The 23057-nt window shown below is 39.6% G+C and overlaps 1 protein-coding gene across 4 annotated transcripts in view; it reads left to right on the top strand.

Annotated features, from left to right (window-relative positions):
* enox2 (ecto-NOX disulfide-thiol exchanger 2) overlaps window positions 1-23057 on the top strand; it is a 292078-nt gene that overhangs the window by 190985 nt on the left and 78036 nt on the right. For 3 of the 4 annotated variants that reach the window (XM_058407650.1, XM_058407651.1, XM_058407653.1), the window contains 3 exons: window positions 3684-3815; window positions 17971-18126; window positions 21466-21540. In XM_058407650.1, the coding sequence (XP_058263633.1) occupies window positions 3684-3815; window positions 17971-18126; window positions 21466-21540 (363 nt within the window). The remainder of the gene's footprint in view (window positions 1-3683; window positions 3816-17970; window positions 18127-21465; window positions 21541-23057) is intronic. The other variant, XM_058407652.1, reaches the window with a different exon arrangement.

The raw sequence follows: 23057 nt of genomic DNA on the forward strand, positions 1-23057 counted from the left end.
AATTAGACAGGGTTTTTTTTATTTTTATTTTTATTTTTATTTTTATTTTTTTTGCATGGAGTGTCAGCTACTGTATAAAAGTCCCTTTGTAAGCTGTTATGAAAGAAAGGACAGCATATAAGAACAGAGCCTGGATGCAGTCACTTCTGCTGCTATAGGAAAGTAATCAACAACTTCTGACCAATCAGGTTCGAGAACTGAGCCTCGTTGTAAGTGTAAATAGAAGTAAGGTCCAAAAGCACAGAAGGCTTTAAAGGAAATTCTACAAGATGGCAGTTTTAACTAACATCAGTATCATATCGCACTCTATACATATGTACTCCCTTCAGACAAAACAAGAGTTTGAACGTTGTTGTAAATAACAAAAGAATGAAACGTAAAAGATATTAATAGGAAAAGAAAAAACAAAATGATGACAGTTTGTGATCCTTTGCCTCTATAAATCATGCCTCCAAGCTCGTTTCTTTCTCAGAGAATCATCAGTTGTAAAACTTTTCCATTGTAGCCTCGCTGGAATTTTTGTTTAGTTTCAGAATATACACACATTTCAGTTTTAGCAAATATTTACATTTTTTCCGCATTTAGAATCCATGGGGGATGCAAAAAGTCGAGAATGCGAATGAAATGTGATGGGGGGGGGGGGGTTACGGTGTAGTTTTAGTTTAGTCCATATAACTGAAAAAATCAAAGAAATAAATAATAGAAGGTGAAGACCTGGGATGAATAGATGGGTATTATGGCACAGTAGTACTGTATCTCAAATACAAAAATACCAGGTGCATGGGAGGGAGGGAGGGAGAGAGAGAGAGAGAGAGAGAGAGAGAGAGTTTAATCCATATAACTAAAAAAAATCAAATAAATAAATAATAGAAGGTGAAAACATGGGATGAGTAGATGGGTATTATGGCACAGTAGTACTGTATCTCAAATACCCAAATACCAGTTGCATGGGAGAGAGGGATTAAAGGGGGGAGAGAAAGAGAGAGAGAGAGAGAGAGAGAGAGAGAGAGAGAGAGAAAGAAAGAGAGTGTTTAGTCCATATAACTAAAAAAAATCAAATACATAAAAAATAGAAGGTGAAAACATGGGATGAGTAGATGGGTATTAAGGCCCAGTAGTACTGTATCTCAAATACCCAAATACCAGGTGCATGGGAGGGAGGGATTGAAGGAGAGAGAGAGAGAGAGAGAGAGAGAGAGTGAGTTTAGTCCAGATAACTAAAAAAATCAAATACATAAATAATAGAAGGTGAAAACATGGGATGAGTAGATGGGTATTATGGCACAGTAGTACTGTATCTCAAATACCCAAATACCAGGTGCATGGGAGGGAGGGATTAAAGGAGAGAGAGAGAGAGATGAGTTTTACGCCATGTGTTTGTTTTTATTTGTTTGTGTCTCCGTGACTGAGAAAACGCTTGCAGGGGGAAAAAAATCTCAAAATTAATAATAAAAGAAGCACAAAGCTTTGTAAAAAGTTGTCTTTCTCCCATGTCCTCTTTCCCACCCACCCACACACACACACACACAAACACACACATTTTGTGAACACCAAGGTTCTACGATCGGAATAATTTATTTTTTAATGAACAGAAACTTAAAGCAGTAGTTCTGATAAATAAGTCTACTGGAAAGGTACTCTTGTGACCAAACAGACCAAGATGTACTCCAGGCTTGACTTTATATTTATCTTAGTCCTCTAAATTCCCCCCAGCTTAGATGTTGATGATGATGATGATGAGATCAGAAAATCTAGACAGTTTCACATGTATTTGAAGGATGTCGCTCCTCAAATAGCTCCTTGAAAATACTCAAAATAAAGTAACTGCACTTTGTTGAAATCTTTTTAAAGCCTTTTTCCTAATCTTTTCCCCCACCATCGTTCTGCTTAAATACAGTCCGAACGTTAGCATTGCCTACGCTCTGTGCTTTGAGAATCGTCGCCACGTCTTACTCCGAATACATTTTCCTTGAGCCTTATTTAGAAATCATGCTTTTTTGTGTGTTGATCTGTTCCACATAATTACGCAATACACCAGCTCCTGTTTCTTTGGAACTTGTAGTCAAACAAAAGCACTGAATCAATGGATTTTTGCAAAAAAAAAAAAAAACATATTTCCTGGAACATACACTGTCAAAATCTCATCTTTTCTGAAACTGCATCCACAGAGACATGTCTCAAATTAAGTACAGATCAGCTCTGTTTTTGCGGTTTATTGAATGATTCGATATGAAATATTCATTTGTCTAAGTGGAGAGCAGGAAGAGAGTAAAAATGAGTAGAGGACATGAAGAAGGGAGGACTGCGTCTGTGTCTGGTACTGATGGAGTGGTGGAGTACTGCTTGCGTGTCTGGTACTGATGGAGTGGTGGAGTACTGGTAAAACTATTTTCCACTAACTGTTATAATTTATGTTATAAAGCAGCTATTAGAAAACATTCCTTTAGCTTTTGAAGTTAATATGAGAGACAGCTCTTCTCATTTTACCAAGAAACCACAAAACCTTGTGTCTGGAGGACTTTCCCATATTGGAAAAAACTTTCATTTCCAGCTTTTTCACTGACTGTTCTCTGAAAATGACCTTGTGTGGTTTATGAGAGCAATGCTAACATTAGATAATAATTGGAACTAACTCACTTATATAAACTAGTCATTTGCTATGCAGCCACAAAGAACTCTTTTAAGAAATCAACAGCACTGTGGTTTAAGCAGAGTATAAATACAGAGTATCTGTAACTCTGTGGCTAAAAAGTGCATGCATTGTCTACACACAGGCTCTTTATTATTAGCAATGGTTTCTAGAAACAACATATTAAAGTTATACAGTTTTTTGCTACTCAGACTAAATAAGGTTTAATTATTTATTATTATTTAATGCTCTACAGATCTCTCATTCAGTCTTCATTACCGAACAGTGACTCACCTACACTACCCGCTGTAGAACATAGCAGGGGACGGTGTGTGTTGCTGTATTTCTCTTCATCTCCTGCACTGACATTGAGCTCTGTGTAATAGCCTAGTGTGGAACAATGGCCGTAAAGCCAAGAGCTTTTCATGGCTAAACCGTATATTCTTCCTCTCTCACACTGCCGCACTAAAGCCCCGTGTGCACCATCCATCAGTTACAGGCTGACATTAACATTAACCTCTCAGCTCACAGGCCAATGCTTACTCTTTTGGATGAGCTAGCACTCTGCGTGGATTTTTTCCCCCACCTTTCAATAGCAGATTAAGGGTTTTATAATGTAGTCCGTGTCCTTCCTTTGCTGAGACGTAGAGCAATGTAAATTTCGCAGATTTCTCATTGCTAGCTAGAAACAGCTGTGCTGGATTTGTGCTCAGTTATAATACTTGAGACTCGTCTATAGGGATTTGTTTGTTAGTTTTCCCACACTATATGCAATGCCGGTGATTGCCTTGATGATTACGATTATTATATTTGTATTATTATTATTATTTTGTGTATGCTCATTTTCATATATGAAACCAAAATCATTCTGTTTATGAACCGATACACAGAGCCGTATGGTTTTCCCAAAGGAGGATCCGATACTGAGAACTTTTTTTTATTGCGCCTGCAGTTTTGGAATGTGTTCATTATTTTGGTAATACAGTGGAAATGAAATATGAGAGGGTTGTAAATTCTACTTTTTTCCTTTTTTTTTTTTTGTCTTTCTGTATAGAGGGGCTGCGGAATATAGCAATGGACTCCAGCTCGTTGGGAATGCCAATGTCAGACCCGAACGCCTGGGCCACTGCCATGAACAACTTAGGGATGGCACCCATGGGCATGACCGGACAACCTCTCATGTCAGGTAAGTCTGGACTAAGCATGGCTCTTTTACTTCTTTTGTTGTGCTTGTATTCAGCATTGAATGTCTTTGTCATGTCACGCTCCACAATGGAGCTTAATGGCTCATATGAAAGTAGACACTCAGGACTTTTTTTTTATTTTTTTTTTTATAAGTGTTTCTGTTTTTATCTAGCTTACCCGGGGCAATATTTTCATAGGAAAGTTCCAAAAAACAAAAATGGTTTGTTTTTTTCCACACAAATGCTTCTATCTTCAAAGTAAATGTTGATATCCAAAGCCATTTCTGCTCTCTGAGACTCTAAGTGCTTGTTCATAAGCATCTACAATTTGAAGAAATTGTCTTCAGCCACTACAATTCTGTTTAAGGTTATCCAATAGAGGGAAAAACACACGACTCACACTGAAAGTTCCTGACTCAACTTCACAAAATATAAAACTTTCGCCCATAAAATAATCCATTTGTTTTGTTTTTTTCTGATTGAAAATGTCTCATCAGTCAAGTATGGAACACTAGCATACTGATAAAAAGGGTTGACTATAGCTGCTTTTACAATGTATGATCTCAAGAAATCCTCAGCCATAGATTAGGATTAGAAGGTATTTCTGGATAAATGATAAAAATGACGCCTGTCTAGTGGCTTTGCAACCAAAGACAGCTGACAGCAAATTTTCGGCAGTAACCAAATATACAGCGCAGAATTCTGTGAAATTTACGACACATTAACCGTCAACGGCGTAACAAAAACATGCCAATTGGCAGAAAAATATCCTTATTACCCCAAGCTGACTTTGAAGAATGAAGGGATCTATCAGAGCCCATTTTCTGTACTGCAAGACTGTCATTAGAGGATCTTCATCATATAATTTGACACAGAGAACATGTTATCACGCAGTCAGTTATAGAATTCAGCCGGGATTTTATTGGGACCATATCATACAGAGTGACAAATACTAATCTTAAAAGACCACTGAAATCTACTAAATCCCTGCAGATGCTTGAACACAGACACACAACAGATTTTTTCCCCCTCGTTTTGTTTGTGTTTACAATTTGGCCTTGGTAATCGTTTCAGGATGAAGTCTCTTTCAAACATGGACGTGTTTGATAAGAGAAACGAAACTATTATTTCTGTCAGGCCTCCAGTTGCTGGTGAGTATGAATTAAAACCGCATTTTGAGATTTAGTAATCCAAGCAAGATGTTTTCTGTTCAAATGGTATGTCATGTTTGTTTACTGACTCGTCGCATCTTTCTGCTCGGAAGAAGCACTTTATCGGCCGACGCTGGCCATTAGCTCGATGAGAATAAACCGCTGACGATCTTAATGGCCGTTCCGATTGTGCTTTGGTTAGCTTTATGGGCACATTTACGGAGGAAACATGTTGTGTCTGATATCTATGTGTGAACTCGAAGGCCCCCCAATCTCTCAATGCAGCCAGCGTGGATAATTAGTCTCAGGGCTTTTTTGGCTGGCTGCTTTATGGTAGCACAGTGTGAATGCTCTAGTCATTCCTGCATTACTCACAGGAGAAGCGTCTCAGACAGATGGAGAGGAAGGCAGAACTTATCAGCTGGTGCAATGCTATGACTTCCATCAATGGAGGTGGGACTTAAGCCTACACAGCTGTGAGCAGTCCTCCTTCTCAAAAAGCTTCACATATACTGTATAGTCCCCAAAACACACTAAAGAAACGCCATGTATCCTTCACCAGTCAGCTTTTTTGTATATATTCTTTTCAGATTAGACGACTCAAATCCCAAAGATGTCAACGGCGTACCTTTTACTGGCAACATGTCACTCACGCTCAAACTCGCAGACTATTTTATACTATTCACACTTGCCAGAAATCTGCTGTTACACAGGATGTGATGGAGTTAATATCTTCCATCAATTTTGTACACAAAGACATTAAATGTCACTCTGTATTTCAAATAAACAATGAGGTATGTGGAATTGCATGGCTGTAGAGGACTAGTTTAATAACAATAAAACACATAATTTTTCTTATTTGACTATGTTTCTATGAAATTGCTTAAGAAGTCAGGGACTGGTTTACTAAGCAGCCAATAGTGTTGGAGAATCTAACCACAGAAGCTTAACAAACTTCACAGTCGCTTAAGCTGCCTTCAAGTCATGTCAGAAGTATAAGCTGAATGCACACCAGCACAGGAACTGTTCCTTGAGAGGATCCAGACTCAAATGAGAACCCATCCTTATCTGGGTGATACCAGAGAGTGTGATTATAAATCATTTCTCTTCTCTAACTATGTACTATATGATCATAGTGCAGTTGTGTAACCAGGAAATTCATTTGAGTTTCAATATGAAGTCTTTGTTGTTGATGTTATCAACTGTTTGGAGGCTTGAGTGCAAAACTGTGGCAATTGCAGCCCAAAGCGTCGTCATGGTTTCCAAGTGGTACCATCCACAGCAGTATCACGTATCTCCAGGATGTCCATGTGGATCCATCAGCAGCAGCAGCAGCCAGTGGCCTCCAGGGCAGACATTATATCTTTCGATTTCTGGTTAAGATTTGGAGTCGTTAAGCATCTTTGTAAACATTAAAGTATCAAACATTTGAATGTAGTTTTGTCAGTAAGTCAGTTTGTTTTGACAGCTTCAGAAAGGGCATCCTTCCCAGTACTGGGTCTGCTTCGGTTCACGTTAATTACCTTGGACATGTACTAGGACTCGTCCTGATAAATGGCTGTGTCCTAATTCATCTCTTACACAACCTGTTTTTGTTTAAATCCACATCAGTCTCTTTGCACACAAGAAGAAAAAACATTCCACTGTGCTCAGGAATTTAAACATGGACTAAAGCAATTATTAAAAGTCCAAATGATAGTCCAGAGTGTATCTTATTTATTTTTATTTATTTTTTTCCCAGCACAATGCTATGTAATTTCACTAAGCACCCAATTGGAACTGCCATTTCATTCACTTTATAAATGATCTCTTTTATCATCCTTGTTACTCCCCCGTTATCGAAGGAGTGCATGAAATTTATTGAAATATATACGTCACCATGTTCCAGTATAAGGGCATATTTCAACCGAGAAGAACTGTGGACATATTCGAGCCAAACAAACTGCTTTCATTCCCCCAATATTGAATTTCACTGCTTATATTTACGGTGCCTCGTGCAGGATCCTCGCCCATTATCACTGCTCGAGAGCAAATTTCATCCTTAACCAAGCAAGTTATAGGCTAGCATTTGAAAGGCTGGAATAGTGATGCGTTTTTGAAGAAAGCTTTGTCCTGTGAGCCATGTAGTAAAGCTGCAAGCGCTGTTGATGTGCCCTATTTCCCTAGATCTCATTTCACCCTCGCCTTCCAATCAGCCCCTCTGCAGGGAATACACTTTCCTCTGATTTCCTGCTTCTCACTGGGCTTAGGAATGAAGATGGAGATCCAAACGTCCCACTGCGTCATATTATCCTCATTAATCTGGATTAATCTGTTTCATGCTGCCTTTTGTCAAAGAGTTTTGCAGGATTTTTTTTTTGTGCAGATGCACTTTCTTTGTTCACGCTGTAGACTTTCTGCTGTCCTGCTAGTCCTTTGCTTTGCTCCCTGGATGAAGTTCACCAGATTTCCTGTTGTGTAGGCAGCTGGAGTGGATGGAAGGTGTGTTAGGGAGGGGTTGCTGCTGTCTGGCGTTGCTCCCTCCATCATTAATCACACAGGCGAAAACAGCTGTTGCCTCCCTACTTTCCCAGCCTGCACTGAACCACCTCTTCTCTCTACCTCTATTACAGACCTCTGCATTGCTGCATCAGCACATTTTACTGCTTCTGAATAATCACACTTTAACCTCATACTGTACCCGTGCTGTCAAATCAACCGGACGTAAACAAAAGTTAACAAATCCCTAGTACGTGTTTTTGATTTTAATTCAAATCAAGACTCAATCATCAGCATTAAAGCTGTAAAGGACATTTACGTACAATTATAAAGCAGCACCATTTTGACAGAATTCTATGTACATGGATCATTTACGGTTACTTCAGGTCTGCATTGAGCAGTAATCTGTCCCATCATACAGTATACTACAGATTGTGTAAATACACGTGAAGGACTAAGGATATTAGGGATAAGATTTCCAGAGATGTGTTTATAGTGTCTTTTTAATAAATGCATGCTCATCCCACCAAATGTTCTATATATAGTTTTTTCTTTGCTTTCTTATAACTGCTTGTTGTTGGCTATGTGAATCATTAGTAGGTCACATAACCATAACTAATAAAATCACTTACCTAAAGCCCCCAGAAGAATCAGTTCTCTCATGTCCTCTGTATTATAAGAAGTCTTTATACATTATATTGGGGTCAGAGCACAGGGTCATCCATGATACAGAACCCTGGAGCAGAGAGGGTTAAGGGCCTTGCTCATGGGCCCAGCTTGACAGTGCTGGGGTTTGAACCTCAGCCTTCTGATCAACAGCCCAGAGTCTTAACCACTTGAGCTACCACTGCCCATCGTATATTATCTAAATTTTAATGTTCTGCATTTTAAACCTGATTAACATTTGATTTCAGACAGAAATAATAGAAAAGTGCACTTCCTGAAATGTCTTTATACCAAAAAAATAATGCACATCCTCTTTTCCCACATGATATGATGAAACCTTTGACCAACATGTCAATATTACTTGGAGTTATTTTTTACAGGTTCATTTATAATATGTAAAGAAAGGTTTTAGCTTTGCAAAAATAAGAAAAAAAGATCCCAGAAACCAGTCCTGTCCCAGGCCTTAAGGGTGTTGCATTGTGAAATAAAGTCGTGTACTGTTATAAGACAGAGGAGCAGCAGGGTTTGAAAGTTTGTCTTCGTTGTATTATCAAGACATCACGAGTATGAGGTCCAGCAATGAGGGCCAGGAGACTAGACAGCTAAAACAAGCCATGATGGCTGGATAGGTGGGATGCTAGACCTGTCAATCACAGCAACACGGGCCACTTGTTAGCATCTGTGAGCTCGTGTATGTGATAGAGCTTTCCTCTGTGACGCAGCCGTATTTGGAAAGATGTAGTTGGCTGACTTGATGTGTCTTGAAGGAAGCGAGCGTTTGAAGGTGGGTGGAAATTAGCCAAGATTTTCATAGAGAAAAAATGGAGGATACCGGAAAATGATTAGAATTAGAATTAAATACGATTTCATTAAAAACTGAATTTTTATTGTTAGGTGTTGCAATGTATTAGCTGTTGCTAGAAAGAGAAAAATGCAGCCTGTGATTATTACAGCAAGGGCTAAATGTGGAGAACGAGAAACAAGATGCAGAGAGAAAGAAAGGAAGAACCTGGATTGATGGCGTTTATAATTCGTGGCCAATTATCTCCAAACTGAACATTAGTGTAATTTTAGAGAAGTTAGAGAGTCATGACCAGGTTTAATAATCCGCTAGATCGTCTGCGTCAGTGTTTTCATCCAGATCCACACATCACAGCCTCTTCACCTACCCACCTGCTTTCTTGTTTATCCAGTGCAAAATCAGATCAAGTCAAAGCAGGGATTCTAGTGCTGGAGCAACTGGTTCTGGATCTGACCTGGACCTCTAGCGGATATGGCTTCCAGATGTACACAAAGTACACAGGTGTGAATAGAAAGAATGCTGCTTGCTAAATATAACTGACAATACCGCGCATGCTGCAATCTGCTACAGTAAGAGAGTGCTACTCGAGTGTGGAGGTGTTTAAATAGCACACAGTCTCTGCACACTACTGTACGTGCTCGAGGCCACTTTCCTCCTTCCAACACCATCAGGAACACTGCTGGTTTTTTTTTTACCCAAGTAAACAGCTACCTCAGCCTGACTGATCCCTTAAGTGCAAGTGCGTTTTAGCTTTTTTAGCCCTTTCTTTTATTCCTCCTCCAATTCTCTAAGGCGGGATTCAGCCGCGCTGCCGCCGAACAGAGCACGGCTCCGATAGCTCTATAGCTCAAGCCAAGTGGATTGACTTTTGACTTTTTATCCAGCTATATAAATAAGACTCAGTAACTGTAACTCTATTAAAAGCGCCACTCTTTAGCTTCTCCGGAAAGGAAAGGTGAGAGAGCGAGAGGCTCGTTTTTAGAGGACATGCCGCTATTCACGAGTCTCTGTACATTAAGTGTCTCAGCGCTATCATTTGCATTTCTCTACATTATCCCGCTTTCTGATAACCGCTACATACGAGCATCTGTTCTACCTTTCTTTATATTAAAACAGCAAATAGAAATGTGTCTTAACAGCCATATGGATGAGAAGCTCTGTTTCATTTCCATTAAGATTACAAGCTAAGAATCGGTTTATTACTTGGCCCAGTTTACATCTATTACAGTAATCTGCCTGTCTGTCTGGATGCCCAGGCTCGTGTTATTTCAGCATGAGACATTAGCATGCAGCCTTGTGGGAATCTGTGTCCTTTGCTGTTGATTATGAGGGCTGTTTTGTGCAGATTCGAGGCAGCCACCTGGGCGTACTTTGCACAAGCATGCAGCGATTTTGCACCCTATTCCTCTGGATAATGGAATTAGACATGGCGGGACATTTACAGTCGATAGTGCTGAATATAGCCGGATTGTCATTGGCAGCATGGATGAGAGACTGTACGCTGCACCTTCCAGCCAGTGCTTTAATGAAAATAGATGACTCTTTTCAGCACAATGATTCCATTCATTTGCTTCTGTTTATATTTTGATTACAATCCAATTACATGCAGGGACTGAGAGAAAAATTGATTGGACCTATCAAAGCCTCAAGGCAAGGTAAAGGAAGATGAAAAGCATTAGGCTTCTATAGCTGACTAATACACACATATATACACTCACAATTATAGGCCCAGTATAAGTCCAGATTATATTCATACACTCATAGTTTCTTTCCCCCTGTGAATTATGAAGGTGAATGTGCTTATTGTGTTATTTTATTCAGCCGCTATAAAGCACCGTTCACAGCAGACTGTTTAGAAATCAACATCACATGACGCTCAGTGTCCTTTGGGGGGTTTTTTGCTGTCATAATGATTACACACACCCCTATATAACATGACAGGATTTTTTTGATGAGTAAAAAAGCAGGATAAATTATGTAACTTTATTCCAAAAAGTTTTATTTATATATAATATATATATATATATATATATATATATATATATATATATATATATATATATATATATATATATATATATATATATATTTATTTATATTTATTTATATTATTTTCATGCATTGGTTATTGTCCCTAGACAACAGGATTTTTTGATGAGTAAAAAAAGGAAAGCTGGATAAATTATTTAACTTTTTTCATTCAAATTCATTTTTAGATTATATTTATTTATTCATTTATATTTTTTATTTATTTTAGAGTATATTTATTTTTATGCAATAGTTATAAAAAAAATCTACACACCCCTACACAACATGACAGGATTTTGTGATGGGTAAAAAAAAATAATGAATAATACATTTTCTAAAAATTAATAGAATAACAATCAAACATTTTAGGGAAAAATAAGACACATAAATAAGTTCCAGTAACCAGGAAGCATAAGAGCAGTGCTGTTATATTCTCACTTCTGATTGGTCAGAATGTTTGGCCTTGATTAATATTCTCCCTCAGCAGCTCTGACAGTAGTTCCAGCTACAAGACTAATCACTTGATTATATTAACGCTCCTGCTATAACATGTTTTCATTTTTATAGTAACAGCTTACACAGTTTTCTGTGAGGAAACGTTTATCTTGCATTTGTGGAAAATCTCCAGCGTCAGCATTTTGTAACGGAGCTAATGACAAAGCTGTTTCTTTAAGTCTAGGATAGAAGACGTCGTGATTTCTCACGGCCGTGTGGCGTTTTGTCTTATTAGCTTTAAGAGAGGCTGATGAGGGACTATTTATAGCTGCGGTAGCATGATAAAAGGAACAAACTTGTTTCAACGTCGTTCCACATCACTGAATGTCACTACAAGCTGATAAAGAATGTGACGTTTTGCTCTTTAATAAATTGAAGCTTGTCAACACTGGCAAATTGCAGCGGTTTAAGAGGAATCAACTTTCGGCTCGGAGCAGGAAGCTGTGATGTTTATTTTCCTGTCGTTCTGTGTCATGTGTTAGTTCTTATTAAGGCCTAATCATAATATAGGTGTTAAAGGGGCACCATGTCTCTAGATACTCCTCATTTAAAAATATAATCTAGGATTAATTGTACAGAAACTTGTTGCAATATTTACATTTTGCAGATGCCCCTTATCCAGAGTGACTTACATTTTATACCACTGAATGTTAAGGGTTTTGCTCAGGAGTCCAGCGGTGGCAGCTTGATGGACCTGAGATTTGAACTCATAACCTTCTGGTCAGTAGTCCTACACCTTAACCACTAAGCTACAACATCCCTCCATCAGTGAACAGTTGATAACTTTAACATACTATATCTTATAGCCTGGTTACTCTATCACACTTTTTGTCCACACAGTTAAGACAGGAAATGAATAATAATCACGCTCTCCGGTGTTACCCATGAGTGACAAAGGATGGGTTGCCTTTTGAGTCTGGATCCCCTCAAAGCTTTCTTATACCGTCTCAGTGAGATTTTCCTTCCCTTCACCTCTGGCTCATTGCTATAATATTTACATTTGGTAGACACCCTTATCCAGAGCAACTTACATTTTATCTCATTTTATACAACTAAGGGTTATAGGTCTTGCTCAGGGGCCCAGGAGTGGCGGCTTGATGGACCTGAAATTTGAACTCAAAACCTTCTGGTCAGTAATTCAGCACCTTCACCACTAAGCTACCACCTCTAATATAGAAACATGGCACTGATATAAATAGTGTATATTCTTTAAAAATTTTGAGATGTAGAACTGAAGAATCCTGATGAATGTCACAAGACAAATTACATATTACACGAGTTTTATGTTGAATTTCTTTTTTTTTTCCAGTTGAATTTTCCCTTATTTCCTTCATATTGCATTTTGTCTATTATATTCATAGATCTTGCTCTGCAGTGGAGAGAGAGAGAGAGAGAGAGAGAGAGAGAGAGAAAGCCCTACATGATGAAATGGCATCTGTTTCCTGAGATGTTTTTTGGCTTTCCACTCTCCTGGCATTGAAAAATCTACAGCTTTTCCCAGGCTAGCTTTTTTGCCTCGGATTGATTGTGATGTGCAACGGCCAGTCTCGAACCCGTGGGCTGAAGCTTTCTCCAGCATTTTGGCGTGTGGAGCAGCAGCTGGGGGTTGGAGTTGTGTGTGTCTCATTAGAGACTAACCACCAAGCTCTCAGGAGTTAGCCATGCCCTTCACTCGAACTGCTGCTGGGGGAAACGTTTGCCCAGAAAATCAGCGGAGAGCAGAGAAGCCTCCCGAAACACCGCGCACCAGCCGCCAGCTGTTTTGCTCTTAAATCCGTTTTTAATTGATGGCTGGCTGTCAATAGCAGAAATATGTTCTAGAGGCATCGGATTATAGAAAACTTTACGTGTATATTACCAGTCTGCTCAGAGTAGGTCTTCATTTTTACTGTTATTCTACTTTAGAATAATAAGAAGTGATGACAGTAGCATGGTGGCATAGTGAGTAGCATGTTTGTCTCAAGCTTCTGGGGTTTACCTCCTCTGCCCTATGTGCCCTATTTTTTGGGGGGGTTTCCTCTGGGTACTCTGGTTTCCTCCCCCAGTCCAAAGACATGCATTGTAGGCAGATTGGCATCTCTGCAGTGTGTGTGTAGCTATCTCCATCCCCGTTGTCCCCATTCCCACTGTGTCCCCTGGGATATGCTCCATGCTCCCCATGACCCTTTGTAGGATAAATATGGACTAGAGGACAAAGACATTAATACTTATAGACGTACAGATAACATTATGCACTACACAAGAAAGTGTTCATTCAGAATTATTGCCTTTGCTAAATTCTTATTGCTGGAGAAGTTTGCAAACAGATCTCAAGTGTCCAAGCTCCTCACTTCTTCATCTAAAGCCCTGAATGAAAATGAGTTGTTTAGGGAAATAGTTTAATTTTGATTCAGAAATACATTTAGACATGGGAATTAACTTTCAATTGCAATTAAAAGCCTGGAATGTAATTATTTAAGACATTTCAATTCAGACTGGTGGTGTTTAAGCTGAAGTAGTATGACTGTGTGTTCATGTTAATTCAGTGATGGTTAATGACTCTTATGAAACTAGACATTCAGGAAGATAGTTAGTTTTTCCCACACAAATGTTTGTATCTTCAAACTAAATGCTAATATCAAAGCCATTTCTGAGATTTCTCTTTGAGATGCCCCAAGTGCTTGTTCAATCATAAGCATCGAAAATATAAAGCCATTAATCTTCAACCACTAAAATCCATTGTAAGGTTATCCAACAGAGGGAAAAACGTCTCACACTGAAAGTCCTGACTCATTTTATATCAGACCCGCAGTCATAAAATCATCCATTTGTTTATACTGATTGAAAATGTCCCGCATGTGTAATTCTGCCAGCTGAATGGACCACCAGTGTACTGGTAAACAAAAATAGACAGGTTTAATGACTGTATCGTGCTCTGTGGTGATGTGTGATAGAGTATTTTATACCATGGTTGTGTTCAGTGATAGTGGGACCGTCTGTGTCTGTGCAGGATTTGAGATACAGGACTCAGTTTCTGTTTAAAAGGCCACCACTCCTGACAGTAAACCTTTATTCAAAACAGGATGTAGAGCTTTAAACTAATTTGTGAGCAGCTCTTCATCCTCTCTGCTCTGGTTTGAGTTATTAGAGGAACAAAAGCATTAAATCATAGATCAAATTTACAGTAATTTTATTCAGGTCTGGCAGATCCAACCTGACTTTCCTCTGGAAACACAAGATGTTAAATAATTAGTGTTTCCCAGAGCAAAGGCTTCTGTGTTTGATCAAATCCCAAAGGCTTCTTAATTCTTTCTTTTTTTTGAGGTGATTGACCTCACTGCCATGACTATATATCATGCTCTTAATTTATAATTGATTGCCTTTGTGTGTGTGTGTGTGTGTGTGTGTGTGTGTGTATGTGTATGTGTGTGTGTGTGTGTGTGTGTGTGTGTGTGTAAAGAACAGGACCTTGATTTCTCTAATCGTTTCTAGCCAGGAGTGGGTTCCATAATTCATCAGTGCAGCGCCTGTTATCCCACTTCCAGAGTACTGAGTGCTGGAAAAGAGTTTGACAGGAGTCAGATGAAACACCAAAACACTGAGCTGTTTCTGTCCTCCCCAGAGCCAAACTGTCGGGTGCTCCTTAACTGTTGGAGAGAAGATCATTCATCCGAGCACTTTCAGAACAAAACAAAGACGACTAGCGATGCCGTACACCGAGGGATGCCAAAAAAAAAAAAAATTCTTATGTAACAATTATAGAGAATTATAACCTTCTGTGATATGATCAGCGGTGCATTCTAAGTTAAATATGTACAATTTGACAGAAAGCAAACTTTTATTTTCATCACTTTGAAACTAAAACAACATCGTAGATATGTGAGAAAAACAATATGTTTCAATTCTCACCAGTAAATAATCCACTGTGTATTTCGATTCTGTGCTGTGAAACCAGCTGCTTTTCCTGCGAGAGGATTTCTGTTGCTGGTTTTATTGTCGGTGTATTACTATTTCATTTAGCTGTAGGAAGTACCTGTGTCTGTAGCGTATACATCCTGTTTAATTTCTTTGGAAATGAAGGAGCAATACACGTTCTGATTACATGTCTGGGTAAACCTCATGATTTAACATTCATGTTTACTGGAGCAGTCTATTTCTGATGTATTTATTCATTGTTATAATGAGCGCCACTCTTCTGGGAAGTCTTTCCACTAGATGGCTGTGGGGGATTTGTGGTCATTCAGCTACAAGAGCATTAGTGAGATCAGACACTGATGGTGTAAGAGGTCTGGGGTGTAGTCGGTGTTCCAGTTCATCAGAAAGGTGTTCAGTGGGGTTGAGTCAGAGTGCAGGACTCGAGTTCTTCTACTCCAACCTTCACACACCATGTTTTCATGAAGCTCGCTTGTGCAAAAGGGCATCATCATGCTGAAACAGGTCTGAGCCTCTTAGTTCCAGTGAAGGGAAATTCAATTGCAATTGTGTGCTTCCAGTTTTGAAGAAGCACATATGGGTGTAATGGTCCGCAGTATCTTATAATAGCTGTGTTATAGCATGGTAAGTTCACTAGTGAGCCAGTTGACCCTTGTTACTGCATTCATCACCACAGAAAGTAGATCTCTCTGTTTAATAATTATGTGAAGAGTAAACACTAATAATAATTGACTGGACAGGAACTTCAAGGTCTGCTTTTGGTCTGACGTGAAGAGACAAACCCAGTGTTCAAAAGAAGCCTTCCCAGTTTTCCATTAAACTCAATGGGAGCGTTATCCGACACTGACTGGACTGAAAATTGTGATGATTGTAGTGACTGGATTTGACCAAACGGTGTGATTCACCAATTCAGTCTAAAGTATATCCACTTGTACCCTGAATCAGTACAGGTACTTAGTCATAGTATAGGTGCTTGTGAGTTGTCAGTATAAATAACTACATGCAGGAACACAATCCATTTACTTTCTGTACCGGTGCATTATATTATGCTAAAGCATGAACAGAGAAGCTGATCATTGCCATTGTGCATTCACCCCAGCAGCTCAGCAGCATCATGTCCTCTCTGTTCACCTGCTATCAGTCTTCCTCTCATCACCCGAGCTCCACAGAGAGAGGTCATCACCTGGACGTCTTGGCTGTGACTGATCATCCTCCTCCATTAGTGCGTGTTTGATGCAAACGCCTTTACTAATGTAATCAGGAAGCCAGACGGAGTGACTCTGCTTTCCAGCGTCTGTTTGATCATACTGTACTTTCCAACCCCAAATCTGCTAATGGTGCTATTGCACAGGACGGCTGCCACCTGCACTTCCTTCATCTGTCTAAATCTGGCAGTGCTGTCTGGTCTTTTCTGCCTGTCCCTGTCCATTTCAAGTCCCTGCTTTGTAAGAGAGCAGCGATGCAGTTAGTGTTTGCCGTCTCTGTTCGCATCGTTGTCCTTTAAAGGGGTTTCCTGTCAGTGGATTAAGGTAGGTAATTTAATACGGGGAGGCTCATTTAAAGCCGTCTGTTTGCACAGGAAGTGCCGGATCATCTAAAGGCACCTTGTCTCACAGATGCAGTCATATGGGATCTGCGCAAACGGAATTTCAACTCACCTTTCTCAGGCCACTTTGACTGACAGTTTACTTCTCAAACTTTACTTCTAATGTCATATGCTTTGTTTCCATTTGTAAGGATTACTGCTGCTGTTATTATTTTCTTTTTGTCCCCTGAAAGCAAGTGGAGGTCTGATTCACAAGGCAACGGGTGGATTCCCACAGCAGACTAGGCACAGAAAAAATGACTTGAAATGAAATGTCATTGATTTTTGTTCACAGCATTCATCCCGAGACTGTTTAAATTGCAGTATATAGTTTGTTGCATGGCACATTTGTGACCAAACATACAACAGCCATGTTTAGGAGCTTGGAAATCAATAATCAATGGATCATGAGGTGCTTTATCGAGTCACACAATGTTAGGTGTTCAATTGAGCATTTCAGGCTCTTACAAAACAGGCAAATGAAGTACTGTACCTCATACTGAGGCATCTCATGGCTGAAAGAACTGAAGAAAATGAGGTGGTCTTCACAAAAGAGGCATTTCTGCCTTCTAGGGCCATTCATGTTCAATGAACTCCACAGGTGAGAGAGAAAAATGAGTAGAGAGTGAGTACGGCCATTTCTATGCCTTTTGCATTCATTCAGTATCAAGGATAAAGCCATGTAGTATTAAAAAAAAAACACACAAATACATGGAAAAAAACATGTCAGACGAAACCAGTTGAGTCCTCGAGCAAGACCCTGAACTCTAATGTACTCAGCTCAGTCTCTTCAGATAAAACAGTGTGGTCACTGTGCTGTGTGATTGACATCATTTAATAGTTCAAATTTGATTTATTTGCATATGCTAGCAGTATGTGACTGTAAAAAGTGAACTAGATAGCTTTCTTGCATTATATTTCTATAGAAAATTTCGAAATCATTTTTAGCATATTGCAGTGTAGTCAGCGCTAAATGATTGTATTTGTGGACATTTACAGGAAGTCTTCCTGAACACCTTTATTTTGTCTTTCCCCTGCAGATTTTGACCCCAGCCTTGGCATGATGACGGGTATTGCTCCGATGAATCCGATGATGCCCGGTTTGGGCATCGTGCCGCCTCCTATTTCTCAAGACCTACCTATTGTGAAGGAGATCATCCACTGCAAGAGCTGCACCTTGTTTCCTCCCAACCCTAGTGAGTCTTTCTCAATTGCAACATCCTCTAAGATCCCGTTTCACAATTTACATCCCACAGCCCAGTTAGCGTTTATGCATCAATACGCATTATTTTTCAGTCCTCATGCATTTTAAAGCATGCTATTGACTTGCTGATGGTGTCTGGAATGGCTGTCCAGACAAACAGATGGTCATTAAGGTTTTGGTGAAAATTACTCTGCCATTGCATTGAGGCTCTGCAGGCTGTATTGACCTGACATTAGGATTCTGACAGGTGATATACCTCGCCCTAGAGGAGGACGCCAATAGATCTGACTGGTGAGAAAGCCAACTGCCACTCACATGGGTGGATTGATTGATTACTAAGCAGTTGTGGTTTCATACAACGGTGAAAATCCCCAAAACTCTCTCTCTCTTTCTATCTCTCTTGCCTGGTTTAGTTCTTCCACAGACCCCAGTGAACCCCATGATAAAGATAGAGGAGAGAAAATGAAAAGGTCTTAAACGGTCTGGGTGATGTTGAGGTGAAAATCAGGCTGTAATTAAAAGCCCAGCATCTCCTGAGAGGCTGTGTAGCGTGTAAAATATGCTACACTGTAGAGCTGCAGAAGAGGGTCAGAGGATGAGCTAATTACCTGAACTGATCCATGTCCTTGAGACCTTTTGTATAGCCCTCACTCACACTGTGCATTGAAATAAGGGAACGGACACCTTTCAACTGCAGGCTTAAGATCTGTACAGAGACAGTATGTTAAAGTAGCTGTACATCATCATGGACCTGTTCAAGCCTTTCTGCTCGTTCCCATTACATTCAGGGCATGAGGTGAACAGAACTACACCATGCCCATGTATTAAACTACTGATCTGAACAACTGTTTTAGATTACAGTTGTCCATGCTTTGAGTGTATTAAAGTGGATAAACATATCTATCTAGTGGACCAGGCGAACACAGCAGATACAAAAACTGTGATATTTTACAGCTAGAAAAGACCATTATCTTTCTTTTGCAGCAGTCAACAATAAGTTCGTCACAATTGCTGCAGAAGAAAAGACTGAAGTAAGAAAGTAGTTGTGAAAAGAATTTGGAAAATGTTCAACTCTTGAACTCTTCACCGTGTCTAGTCTGATATCCCAGCTCTCACAATTACTTTACTATTAGTTTCTCCCAAGTTCTTAAATAATTCATAGCACAGACATTTTTGGACAGAATTTACAGCACTTGGAGCTTCACACTTACTAACCCGAGGGTTCCTGTTCTGTTTAGAATCTTACAAGTGTCTCTTTCTGTTAGGAATATTTCCAAGGATAAGATGCCTTAATTAGCTAATTAACCTTTAAAAGATGGTGTGAGCCAAAGGGGTCAGGAAAGTTTATCTACTTTAAATATTAAAGGTTCCAGTTATTGAGAAAATTCTATTACACACTTACCCAGTTAATCACTATACTACTTATTTAAAGAAAAATGAAACATTCTACTTTTCTTTGTTGTAACATCCTATGAAAAAACTGTTAAGGGTTTTCCCAACCAAACATGGCAGGATATTTACATAACCCAATCTCGGCTTTAAAGCTTCTAAAGGGGTCTGTTTTTAGAATGTAGCTAATAACTACTGCATGTGTTTCTCTATGAGAAATGATTTCAAGTAGAACTTTTTTTCGAATGCTAAGAAAATGTAAAATTATTCTCTGACCCTTTTAAAACTTTTTTAAGTTTTCAGTTTAGATAAACTTTAAATGCCAGGCAGTTTCTAGGTAGTAGGAAGAAATTAATGACCAATAATTTGGAGTTTGTACCACACACATACCCAGTTATTACATACAGTCTTATTCCAAAAAAAAAAGGTTTTCTTTAAGTATTCATTGGATAATGAAGTGTTCTTACTGTCCATAAAGCCTGGACCTCTTTCTGTCAGGAAAACACATTGTTTTAATGTCCTGTGTACAGCTTTTAAGAAGACCCTCAACCTCAAGGTCCTCAACCTCAACATAAGACATCATAAGACAAGACAACAGAACATAAGACAAGAAGAGGCAACACAAGACAACAAAAGACAAGATGACAAAAGAAAAGACAAGAAGAGACAACACGACATAAGACAAGACAGTACAACATAACAGAAGAGACGGCATAACATACAAGAAGACAACACAACATAAGACAAGACAACACAACATAAGACAGAACAACATAAGATATGACAACACAACTTCTAACAAGAATAGACAACAAAACATGAGACATGACAACACAACATCTAACAAGAAGAGACAACACAACATAAGACAAGAGAACACAATATAAGACAACACAGCACAAGACGACAACACAAAACATAAGACAAGACAACACAATATAAGAAAAGACAGCACAACATAAGACAAGATAACACTTAACTGATCCCATGGGGACTCTGGAGTGTTCCAGCATCATACCTACAATTTCCAAGCCACAAATACAGATAAAATAAAATAAAATAAAATAGCAAGCATATAAAGAGTAAGATATAATCAAAAACTGTATGCCTAGCATAGCTATCATCTAAATGATAAACTTCTATAACATATTATATTAATCATATATGTCTACAGCTAAACTATAAGGAGCAGGAAGTGCAGTATATCATGCTACGGGTTCTATACAGTGTAATAGCCCTGTGCTCAGTAGAATCCACAGATGAGGTGAATATAAAGGAAGATGAGTTCAGAAAACACTTTGCTGTAATGTTCTACATAAACCTTTTAAGGGTTCACCCAAAGGTACAAGCAATGAAGGGAAGAAAAAGAGTGTAGGAAATCTGAAGAGTGTAGTTGCTGAATACTGATGTGCATCAAGTGTTGAATGATTTAATAAAGGGGAAGTAGCATGTTAGTAGAGTAATGCATTGCTGCTTAAATAATACATTGGTTCCTGTTTGTTCCCTTAAAAGAAATGGATTGCGATAGAAACCCCAAGCCACAGCTATGCGCAGTAGTTTGCGGATAGACGTGTGGTTTGCTCAGATTCCCAGTTTCCTCTGCAGGGCCACTGGGAAAGGATCTTTGCAACTTGAAACTTGAGCATGGAATCTTACAAAGTGAGGTTGTGGCAAACTGAGCAGAGACAAGAAAGGTATGGGGTTTTTCTTTTTTAGGTCAGGTTTATGTAATGGCTGCCAATATGAGGGCTTTCAGCTCTTTTTATGCGAGTTGTAGACTGAGAAGCGGGTGGAACTGATGAAAGCAGTGCAGACTCTAGTGGATGCTGCGTACACTAAACCTGTCTCACCGCACAAAGGCTGACAGTCTTCCCCTTACACAACGTTAGAGTACTGCTTGTTGTTGTTTTCCTTTTTTCTTCTCCCCGCTTCACTCTCACAGGACAAGCCCGGGTTCTCCACATTGACCTTGACCACGGGGCAGTGAAGGACACGTGCTACTCGGCCCTCAGCACTGGTGTGTGTTTGTTTAGGTACAGAAAACCCACAGCTGCATTGCAGTTTAGAGGAAAAACAGCAGCTCTTTTTTTCCCCCATTTGTTAGGAGCACTTAGAAGTTCCTTCAGTCTCAATAACATCGTCCTGAGTGCCGGTTGTGGTGGAAGTTTCCAAACCACAGGCTGGATTATTTCCTTTTCTGTCTCATAGTGGAACCTGTAGAGCAAACATTGGGGAAAATAACAGTGAGATTTTATTAAAACGCCTTTATGACATTTAAATCGCTTTTTATGTGAATATTTCATGAGTTATACCGATGTTTTGCTGGTTAAATCTATTAGCTAGAGCTGCTGCTTCTCTGTACTTCCTCCATCTCTACCCCAGGTTCTGCTTCACTCCCCCTCTCAGTGTCCTTCTCCACCCTGCTGAGTTTAATGGGTCCCTGTCCACTTCTTGTCCTCTCTGAAATCTTGCTTTTGGAAAGCATGTGTGGCCTGACTAGTTTTTTTTAATATAATTCCCTCAGAGCCTGAGCTAGCTGTCTGCTTTTGACTGTGAAGGACAACGGTAACTCTGTGTCTGGTTCCTTGCTGCTGTCATCATGGGTACAGGCTGCATATGCTGCCTTTCAACCCCAGTCCGGAAATTCACTTTTTCTCTCCCCTTGCTCACTCTCTCTCTCTCACACACACACAAACACAATCACACACACACATTCTGTCTCTATGTCTCTGTCTGTCTCTCTCTCTCTCACACAATTACTCTGTCTTAATGTATCTGTCTCTATCTGTCTCTCTCTCTCTGTCTGGTCTCTGTCTCTATCTCTCCCTCACACACACACTCTGTCTGTCTCCCTCTCTCTCTGTCTGTCTGTCTTCCTCTGTCTCTCGTTCACACGCTCACATTCTGTCTCTATCTGTCTCTCTCTCACTCATTTGCTCGCTCTCTCTTTCACTCTGTCTTTCTCTCTATATGTTTCTCTCACTCTATCAATCTCTATTTGTCTATTCTGTCTGTTCTGTCTCTCTGTCTCCATTTCTCGCTCTTTTACGCACTTACTCTCTGTCGCTATGTCATTTGCTCACATGCTCTTTTACTCTCTTTCTCTGTCTGTTTGTGTGTGTGTGTGTGTGTGTCTCTCTCTCTCTCTCTCTCTCCTCTACCTTCCAGCTGTCTTACTTCCTCTCTCCATCTTTCAGTCTGGCTTGCAGCAGCTAGGGGAGCTATGGCCTTCTGCACTCTCTTAATATCTTTGTGAGCTAGAAACACTGCTATTTTGCAATGTTTCCTCAACACACACATAAACAAACAAACACACACACAGCCTGAAACTGCTCCATGCTGCATTTTCAGCCTAAAATCTGGAAAGTGATTGAATGGAAGCGTTGGAATGTCCAGCCCAGGGGATCAGGAGGAAACCTGCATCTGTTATTATCACAACAGAGCAGGGAGTGTGGAAACAAATTCCAAACCTGGCCTGCGAGTGTGGTTTCATGCACCGCTGCACCCTGGGGAACGCGTTCTTGAGCTGTTTGT

This window comes from Hemibagrus wyckioides, linkage group LG14 (assembly GCF_019097595.1).
Source record: "Hemibagrus wyckioides isolate EC202008001 linkage group LG14, SWU_Hwy_1.0, whole genome shotgun sequence".
Lineage (NCBI taxonomy): Eukaryota > Metazoa > Chordata > Actinopteri > Siluriformes > Bagridae > Hemibagrus > Hemibagrus wyckioides.